Here is a 10,996-nt window from a genome sequence, read left to right on the forward strand (position 1 = left end):
CATTCCAAGCGCATCATCAACTATAAATACCTCCTTCAAAGAAAATCCATGCAAAATATAAAAATAAAAAGGTTTATTTTTAAATTTCTTTTCTGAGAAAGCCAGGCCTTGTAAGAGGAAACAAGAAAACAGATTTCCCCCCAGCTCAAGCCGAGTGCTACAGTACAGGAAAACAACATTTTGCTGGAGCAATCATTAGCTTCCTCATCCATTATCGCACCAAAGCCAAACAAGTCACCTTTGAGAGCTGCTGATCTCATCTGAGACAGTGCCATTCTGTGGCCCTGTTAATAGACGAGGGCTTCCCACAGGAATCCCCCTCTAATGGGGTAGAGCACTTCAGACCCTTCCATGCGAGTGATGGATGCTAGTCTGACACAGCTGGATACCTCGGCTCACGTCTCAAGTCTCAAGTCTCTGGAGCGTCGGGATGTAGGGGGGGTGGAATTGGGGGTAGATGTAAGAGATGAAACTCTGCTTTAATAACACTGCTTTAATAATATATATATATATATATATATATATATATATATATATATATATGTATATGTATGTGTATATATATATATATATATATATATATATATATATATATATATATATATATATATATATATATATATATATACATATACATATATATACATACATATACATACATATATATAAAATGCTCCTGGGCTAGTTTGGCTAAAGAGAGTTAACGGGGTGACATACATGAGATCAAACACTAGATTTAGTTACATAATAATCATTAGGACTCGTGGCTGATGGCTCTGTGGTGGCATCAGCCATCTTTTGTTTGGACAGCAGACAGGAAGAGGCTGGACAGACTGATGAGAAAATGAGGTGAGGTGAGAGGGGATGATGGCAAACTATTATCTCTCATGGACAACCTGTCCCCTACAGGACGCCATCACAGCACTGAGCAGCTCCTTCAGTGACAGACAGACACATCCGAGTGTGACAGCTTGTTTCTATCCTGCTGCTGTTAAACTGTGCAACCACCAACTCATCCTATGTTTACTCAGTACTGTGCATTACCAACATTGCTATTTATATAATATTTTTCCATATTTGTTTATTCCCAGATGTTAAAATGATTTTTTAGTATAGATATCTTTACTTTTGACTGTCTTTGCTGCTGTAACTGGTAAATGTCCCTGTTGCGGGACTATCTTATCTCGTGTTTATCGTATCTTGTCACAACAAACAGTGTAATCTGCAACCTAACCTTTGATGGGCTTTTAAATCATAGCGGATTTTTTTTTTGTCCATGTTAATGTGGCAGCATGTAAAGATGAAAAGATTGTAGATTGAGGCCACAGTGCTTTTTTGTGGAGATCAACAGTCTTCCTCTCAACCTGGATGCTAGCTTTAGAGATTAGACAACAATTATGATAAAAAATGAAAGACAAATCATGTTATCTTCCATGTTAACATGCACAGTACTGAAATATTCAAGTATTACCCAGAAATCCATTCAATTATTATTAAAGTGGGTGTTGTTACACTATAATTTATACCGTTTCTCACTCTCTCACACACGGTATATGCTCACAGCAAGAAAGGTATAGATTCAGTGTTTCCCCTACATTCATTCTGCAGCAGTGTGCCTCTGCTGCTAGATTAATGAGCACTGCTGCTCAATTGTCACATGAGGAAACTTGCAATGCAGATTAAGATACAAAAACTTAGAATAATAGTCGACAATGATTATCAAGACACAAGTGTTTTGACTGAATATGGGTTGTGCCATTGCGGCAGATACACTAAACAGCAACAGCACCACTGCTGGAAAACACTGTGCTATTTTACATATTATGAAAATTAAATCTTTGAATGACCTACATATTTGTGTCTACTTTGATTTCTTCAAATTCTCCAGGACTGGGGGAAGCCTGAAAATAGGATTTTAAAACGTAAAGGGAGCATGGTCACCACCTTCCCAGTGAAAACTATTCTTTTGTTTTTATAATTTCACCATATAAACCACTTAAACATAAAAAATCTATTTGTAAGTATTATAAACAACATATTAAAAATGTATCGAGGCAAACACAGAGCAGCAGGCCCTTTTTCTTGGCTTCCGAAAATGTGATCGCCAGCATCTGGCTTCATAATAAAGATTATAATGATCAGAGGATTAATTAAAATCTGATGATTAATCTCGTCTTGTTTGACCATTAACTCAGCTCAATTAGTTTGACACACACAACATCAGAAGAACCCGTCTTCTGAGAAAAGCTCTTTAGTGCCTTGCCTTCCACAACAGCACACACACACACACACACACACACAGTGTTTTGATATTGATACAGAGTTATGAAGTGTGAAGTTATTTCAGGAGCGTGTTACTTGGCAGTGGCACTATACTCGTATAGGTGCACGATGTATCAGGAATTCTTCAAAGCGGCAGAGGTTGAAGATGGGATTTAGCTCTCCACTAGAGGAGCTGATGTGCACCCATGAGCACACGCACACACAAGCGTCTGCAGTACTTAATCTCTCATACACACTGTTGGCAAATCCCAAGAGAGTAACAGCAGAAAACATGTTCAAAAAGACTCTTAAAGCCAAGTGACAGCATATTCTATTTCACAAACAACGCCGTAGTTGTTAGGACGTCCAGTTACACACTACACAAGTGTGTTCTTGTATTGGTAGCTTTGTGAGGAACAAAAAAAAAAACCTATAAACCGTAGGGAGTGAGGACATTTTGGCTGGTCCTCACATCTTTAAAGAGCTTTTTGGGGATTAAGACCTGGTTTTCGGGTCAGGGTTCGACATTTAGTTGTGATGGTTAAGGTTAGGGTGTATGAGGGTCCTCCCTTCCAATGCTGTGCAAACATTTGTGTGTGTGTGTCTCAGTTTCCTTGTGTTGCATAATTCACTTCACTTCAGGCTCAGGAACTGCTAAAAAAAAATGCTCCAGAGAGACAAGAGGGAAATAGCAATAAACTACTCCATGTTTGATTATACATCTATTTTTGACGGTGAAACAGGAATGTGACACACTGTCGGAGTGAAGGATGCATCCAAGTTATCGTTAAACTGGTGAAAGAAAAAAAAACAAAAAAAACCAGAGCTTTAATAAGATCAGGTTATCAAATAAAAAAAAACGTTACATCTCATTCTATATAAACTGTGGGCTGTGAGAAAGCGTTAGACACTCGCTATAACACAACTCTCAAGGGCCTGACATAGAAAATCGATATATAATATGATGTGGTGCAGTTTTTTAATAACGCAAGGCAGAGGCTTTAAAAAAAAGAAAAGAAAAAAAAGAAAAAAAAAAGAAAAATCAATATTTGTGGAGCGCAACAGTGAGGAAAATATAGTGTTTAAATGGAATACACACAAGACGGCATGTGGAAAATCCATCAGGAATTGAATTCAGTATATAATGCTGAGTCGAAAGTGAATTATGGAAAGACAATTTTTAGCCCGATACACGAGAAATTCAGTGGAAAAGGTTGTTGCTGCTGAGGGGGGGAAATTAATATTACTTGTTACTTTCTTAACAACATGAAATGTGGTTTGAAAGGATTTAAATAAAGCCCCTGACTTGAACTAAGAATACAAACAGTCACAGCTGTACTCACACATGTACACATGTTTCACAAATCCAACATTTCAGTGTAGTAATTAACACCTTTGCTTTGACTACAGTATCTGAGGCTAAATCATGCTTTATTAACCCAAAGGGAAGACTTAAGATGATTTTCTTTGGCACAGTTGGACAACGTTAAACGCATTAATACAAAAATGATAGTTGTGGCGTAAAGGACAGATGAGTTCCCACTAAGCTTTGACTAAACCCAGACCTAAAATAGGAGGCAGAATAAAACACAAAAAGTGATTAAAACTCAAAAGAAAGAGTGTGACAGGTGGAGCAGCTGGTGAGTGCAGTGAAGCACTTGTCAACCCAGCATGAGGTTAAATAACTATTTTCACACCCACCCAAACAAACCTGCTCTAAAAATGTTTGCCGTGACAAAATGTTAAATCCATTTAATATTCTCCATGCCACCAATCTCGAGTGATGGAAAAGCAGCCGAAAAAAAAGCACCTTGAACAGAACCGTTTTCACAAGAGTGTGAGGGAAAACAAACAGTTTCGGACGTGCATCGAGTTCGTAGACTGTGAAGTAGCCCGTTACAATGTCATTTCTCAGGGTTTCATAGAGATAAGGGATGACCCTAATAACCCTGACACACAGTGTGCAAAATGTAAATAAAAAGCAGCAACAGCGTTTTGGCGTGTGCTGATTATTTCCTTAGGGCAGCAGAATATTTGTTACACAGTTGGAGAATTATGTTTTTGAAATGACATCTTGGCATTCTAAATAATGTAAAAAGGTCTGTATTGGATCGATATCGCAACCAGTAGATACTCAATGGGGCGATATCTTGATAGCTGTTCCAGTATCGTAGAAAACACCCGTAAACTGGCATCAAGCCATCTCAAATGGATTATGTTGTTTTTTTCCTCTCTTCTTATATTAAGAAAGAAAAATCTACTTTTTTCCTTGACTCTTTGTAACCTGCGTGCAACACTTTCTCCGTTCAATAGTTCAAATATTTCACTCTGGATCCAAGTGTTGCTTTGAACAGACACACGTCTATAATATTACATTTTCCAAATCTATTACTGTCTGAAACTAAATACTTCATGACCCCAAATAAATGATTCATTAGTTTCACAGACATGGAACCAAGTTGAGGGGGAAACGGTATTGGTCAGTATCGGTCCGATACTGGTCAGAATCACTGGATCGGATATCGGACAGATGTAGAATCCGATACAATCCGGAAAAAAAACAAAAAAAACTGTGCAGAGCTGATTCTTGACAATAATCCAACTAATCAGAGATTTGGGGGGGTTGAGTTTATGTACTTTTATTCTTTTATATTTATTGAATATCACATTTGCCAACACTTTGCTCATTTTTACACAAACTAAAGTGAAAACAGCAACAACCCTTCCACAAGAGAAATAATCTGATAATACAAAGACTCACAAACAACACCGAGGCTGAGTATCAAGCTTTCTGGAATCATAATTTAAAAGATTTTAAGAAAAAATAACTTAATTCAATGAAAATAATGCTCCACAACAATGGCAGCTGTTGATCTTAAAAATAATAAACAGGAAATCCTTTGGACAGGTAATTGTCCTCACAGCACGCTCCACGAAAACTCATTAGCAGCACTTTCATCACCTTATCTACTCTTGATGAGACTGATGATGACAACGGTTTACGCAGAATAAAGGGAGAAGCCATCAATCAGTTAAATGAAGATCGACTTTTAAGATTGGATGTCACTGTTAAAGGAGTATGTGCCAATACACTGTATGTATATCAGACATGCAGGATCTACTAGTATATTCCAAAATGATGTTTCATACAGTTTAACAGTAGATTATTTCATTCGAATGGATTTATCAAAAGTTGCTGATTGGATGATGCTTCCTAAATCCTGACATAAAACTGGTACATTAAAAGGCGTGAGATTCCAATGCTTTTAACACACAAATTGCATTAAAATATTCTGCACAGCCACATAAATATTCTTCTCTTTAACGCTACATCTTCCATGCAACCGCTATTTTTCTTGGCTGTCCTTAGTGCATCATCTTTTTAGTGCAAGAGTTAACGGGACACACTGCTGTAAAAGGTCATGTACTGTATGCTAATATGACCTTTAAGTGCTCGCCACTGACAGCACTGCAACATGATGCAAGGGTAATGCAAACCACAACAGTGGAAACAAATAACAGTCATCAAGTGTGTCTGGGATAAATTGATCGCTAATCCAAATCCTGATGAAGTCTACGGACACAAAACCGTGGGTAAAATGTTTGCTGGTAAATAAATATAACCACAAATACTACAAATAAGCAGATACTTGATGACTAAAAGCTAATTATCTAAACAGCAGTTGTATAGAATCGGTAATTTAAACAGTAGTGTCAAAAGAGAAACTAGAAGAAACTGCAACACTTAGGCTGTAAAACTGTAACGTTTTAGCCCATAAAGCACTACAAATAAAGTCCTATTAACCTCCTTTGTGTCTGACTGGTCACATAAATGCATATTTTATGACGCGGGCAGATCATAACAAAGCCATCTACATGGTTAGACCTCATTAAGTGTAAGTGGGAAAAAGTTCTTGCTGAATAGCTTTTTAACCCGCATGGCTTCCCATGCCACATAGTCAAGTTAGATTTGGCTCTCAGTATGAAATCTGCATTCATGAAACTTTAATTGTGCATCATATCACAAACACAAGTGCTCCATCAGCCCCCAGTTATCAAGTCATCATCTTATTCCTAACATTCATAGAACAGGAATCCCTGTAATTCGCTGCACACTGATCAAAGCTTACATTGCTTTTTTTTGACATTCTTTTCATCCTTATCTAGCAGATTCAAAACATTCCTTCTGCTGCTCCTCCTCCTCCTCCTCCCCCTCCTTGCATCCAAGTCTATGTCTTATTACAGGTTTCTGAGTCTTAAGGAGCCTTTGAGAGATAATTGCTCCTTAAGGGGAGGAACACTGCCTTCTCCATGTCATTCAGTCAAGCAACTGTCAGCTTTAATAGAATCATGGATTTCCCATCCAGTCGGCCCTAATGACTGGGGAGTCCACTAATTTCAGGTCAAGCTCTTCTCTTCAAACAGCATCTTCTTCTTCTTTTTCTTTCTCTTCCTTAAAGCAACAGAGCTTTAGAATCTATTTTACCAATAAGACGTGGTGTGAGTTTCAGTATTCAAGAGCTAAATACACCACATTACTTTCTTTTTTTTCCCCCTTTGCTGATCAGACAGTTGTTGGGCAGAAACGAGATTTGATATAATCACAATCCAAAACCCAAGGTCACACAGTCTGACTGGGTGCAACTCGGTGTGTCCTAAAGCTACCACATAACTGATGCAGACTGTTCGGCACGGACGTCCTTGGTGTCAAGGGCAAACGTCTTCCGAGACACAGAAAGGTATGCGCTGCCTCTGTGTGACGAGATCCAAAGGGAAGGCTTCCACTCCGGGCACACATGCTGTGTCCTCTTCAGTCCTGCCAGTGGCCCCGACCTCAACAGATGACAGGCGACAGCCAAAGAGTAGCAGTGAGGGAAAAGCTGTACATGTCAGTTTGCTGCTGGACGGAGAACAGAGAACAGTAGGTGTCCAGAAATAGCTGGGTTTATGTTCGTAAGGTCGGTAGAAAAATAAAATGACTCTGCCTGGTAATGGTGCCTCTTCACGCTGTATTTTTTAAATTATTTGCGGTACAGTCCGAGTGTCAAAGGCAGAAAATTAGATCTGGTTGCACTAATGGATTAATCAGAGAGTAGATCAAACGCACGCCTGGTGAAAATTAAGTACTTCACAACATAACATTTCAGTATTGTCCTATCCTGAATATCTATTAATCAGTATGTAGCATTTAAGATTCATAACTTCACTCTGGATGTTTGCAAAAATTAAAATAAAACATTTAAAAAAGAGAGCGTGCAGCAATTTTTTTCAGACAGATGTAGCTCATGCACAGCATTTCTTGGCTAATAACCCCACTTTTTAGTTGTTTGTGTATAAGATATTGCAATTAGGCAAATTCACTTACATAAGACATGACTTATATGCCTTTACTGTATATAAAAATGAATGCATTTTTATGGGTGGACGTTACAGAAATGTCATTTAGTCCAATCTCAAATTATCATGTCATGACTCACATAAAAGTGGCTTGTATGCTCATTGGAAATTCAAACGCCATGTAAAATTGATGTAATGTGCACAAGGGAAGGAAGTGTTGGTCAAGGGGGAAGTTCATACAGGCGTGAGTAGACAGGTCAAAGAGTAACTAAATTAGTTATACAGTGAGTTCTTGTTAAGAGTGTTGAATTCTCGCTGTCCCTTAAGACGAAACTACCAAAGTTTCCCTCAGAACTAATCCATGTTGCAAAGATTTAATCACGTTTCATAAGAACTCCGACGCCATGATTGCCGTTTAAATTTGACTGTGATATGGATTTTCCAATCATATGATAAAGCCTCACTATTTATCAACTTGGCAAGAGACAGTTAACGTAGAGAGATGACGCATACACTGTCATTAAATGTCACCGTTTAACTTTGCGTTTACATTGAGTATGCAATTAACTCCTGTCATCACACAGGACACTAATAACTCATCACTTTATTCCGAGCATTAATCACACCTAATTTGTGTGACCGCGCCAAGCAGCTGCAACTGTGCCTTATTTGCATTCCAACAGCCATCTCTGACGCACCGCCACATGCTGGCATAAGGACGCCGTCCTCTCTCCAAATTGCCTGCTAAGTGGCTTGTGGACATCAGCAGACACTCGGTGTGCCGGCTCTGTTTGTGACTGCTGTGTTTTTCAGGCTGCTTCCTGTGGCGCCTCTCAGACACAAACTGTTGTCTGTCATCCGACGCTGAAAACCCATCTGGATTTTGCTCAATATCGGCTTTGTCTTCACTCTCTTTCTGACACCAAGCAAGGAAAAAAGAAAGTACGAGCACAATGCGCAGGCTTCTGGTAACAATGTGACACAAACAATGTCATTTCAGATAACATGTTGATGGTTTGCCTGTCAGCGTTTGTCATTGGAAGGCGGCGTGGCAATGATGGAGACATGGTGATGTGCTAAATAATAACAACTCCTACCCACACACTCGCACTGTAGTTTCAAAAAACAGTTAGAAAAACCTGTCACTTGATGTTGATATATTGTGCTCATAAAAAAAAAAAATTAACAAAAAACTCAAATCAACATAAGGAGAAAACTTAAAAATCCCACAAACCTGAACTCAATATTCCATAATTTAAGTTTCTGAAAGAGTGTGAAGAAACCAAGCACATTTCCTTGGCTGTGAAATTAATCAGCCATATTTAATGAAAGATGGCACGGGAAGCTTATTATTCACTAGGCCTGAATTCAGCACGAGGCGATAGCATTTACAGTGCGGAGGGGGGGCGCTTACAAGCGATGTAGCTGCAGGGAGGAAACATTCAAGACAACACTTCACACATCAGTGAGGCAGCAGAGCTGCAGGCTGCAGGCTGCAGAGCAGCAGAGCGGCCCCTCACTCTGACACTGATGGTGTGACAGGCTGTGACCCTTCACTCTGCACTAACAACCTCCTGTACTTCACACTGTAGCAGTCCCAACAGAATATTCCATACACTGTGGCATATTTTCTGAATAATGTGAAAAACAAATGATACTATATAGTCTATATTGTATATCAGTGAATGTTATTTCTCTGCAATCTATCTATGAAATAGACCTTTAATCACAGTGTGCATTATATTGCCTACATTAGTACTTAAAATGCACACATTAAGTGTGTTTTCAACAGGCAGTGTATCATACCTCAGTAATGTGTGGTAAAAAGTAATCACAACGCTAACGCCACACTTTCATGTTATTAAATATTCAGTACTTATATTCTTATATTCTGTATTTCTTTAAGTACTGGACTTGGACGAGTGATTCTATTTCAAAGGAATATGAAGATTAGATTGATTAATCTACTATCTAACGATAAAAGAGCAATGCAACTGAAAAGTTACTTTTATTGTTGATCAATTTCTTGATAAATCAATAACTTCCTTGGTCCGTAACCTCAGAATTATGCATCTTCTTCTTTTGTCCAAAAATCACCAATATTTAGTTTACTGAGATACAGATCTCACACTCAAATTGTTGAATCAACTATCAGAATTGTTGGCGATTAGGGCCGCACAATTAATTACATTTAATTTTATGACCATGTGCTATATATTCATATCAAAAGACATTGCAATTATTTGGTGAAGTTAAAGACCAAATGTTTTTGTCAAAAAATGTTAAATCATCAGGATTTTGATGTATTATTGTAATGAAAGATAAGGGCTAAGACGCAAAAAAGGTTATGAATCATATTGCAACTGCAATGTGTCAAATATAATCGCAAAATGACCTTTTTGACCATATTGTGCAGCTTTATTGGCGATTAACTTTTGATGAATTGTTGCAAGCCTAGTTTTATCGACAATCATTCATTACAAAAACACAACAACCACACTCAACAACCAGAATGCATTCATTTGTTGGCGTTTGTTTAACTGAACAACTAAAATCAGTTTTATGTCAATCGACTATTCGATTAATTGCCTAACTTTCAGTGTCTGAATTAGCTTCTATAATCCATGTTATGGGCTAGTTGTTTTATCACACATAGTAAATATACATTTAATGACAACTGAGAGAGAGAATGAACAGAAGAGTATCATAAAACAGTGTGTGTGTGTGCTACAGAGTCAACAAAAGCTCATCGGTAATAAAACAAAACACACACACACACACACACACACAGCAGCAGCACAGTCAACATCATATTATTGCAACAACACAGAGTCAGTGTCTCGTGTCTCTCACTCACTTTCGTGCTTTGAAGTTCCCCATGTGTGGCGCGGAACTCCCGGGCTCTTGATGATGGCTCTACCGGCGGATTTCAGCGCGTCCATGCCGAGGTGTGTCTCTGCTCTCCGGCAGGTGGATCCTCTCTCTCTCTCTCTCTCTCTCTCTCCCTCTCTCTGCCTCCTCCAGACTCAACACACACACACACACACACACACACTGAGCTCGACGGTGAATGTGTGATTTGCACCAAACAGAACGAGATTAGAAGAGAAACAGGTGACGGTGGAGCTCAGTGCTCTGACTCTTTCCTGCTCTGACGACGTGAGCAGCTGAGGAGAAGCTCTTCTTCTTCACACGTGCCACTGACTGCACTGACACTGACTGTCTCCAAAGTTAAAGGCGTGTCCTTCTAACCTTCATGAGGAGCTGAGACTCCGCCCCCTTCATCCACTCCTGAAAGACACACACACACACATCATTACCCAATTACACTAATTACTTAATGACTAATTGGTTTCATTTAAATCAATTTGGGGTTTTAGTCTCTTTATTTACATTT

At 38.7% G+C, this 10,996-nt stretch overlaps 1 protein-coding gene across 1 annotated transcript in view; it reads right to left on the reverse strand.

The window, feature by feature from the left end:
* Window positions 1–10,996, reverse strand: part of si:dkey-71h2.2 (low density lipoprotein receptor adapter protein 1) — a 32,876-nt gene extending 21,880 nt beyond the window's left edge. The window contains exon 1 of the mRNA XM_058612510.1: window positions 10,457–10,996. Coding sequence (XP_058468493.1) covers window positions 10,457–10,541 — 85 coding nt within the window. The 5' untranslated portion in view covers window positions 10,542–10,996. The remainder of the gene's footprint in view (window positions 1–10,456) is intronic.

Source organism: Solea solea, chromosome 17, assembly GCF_958295425.1.
Source record: "Solea solea chromosome 17, fSolSol10.1, whole genome shotgun sequence".
Classification (NCBI taxonomy): Eukaryota; Metazoa; Chordata; class Actinopteri; order Pleuronectiformes; family Soleidae; genus Solea; species Solea solea.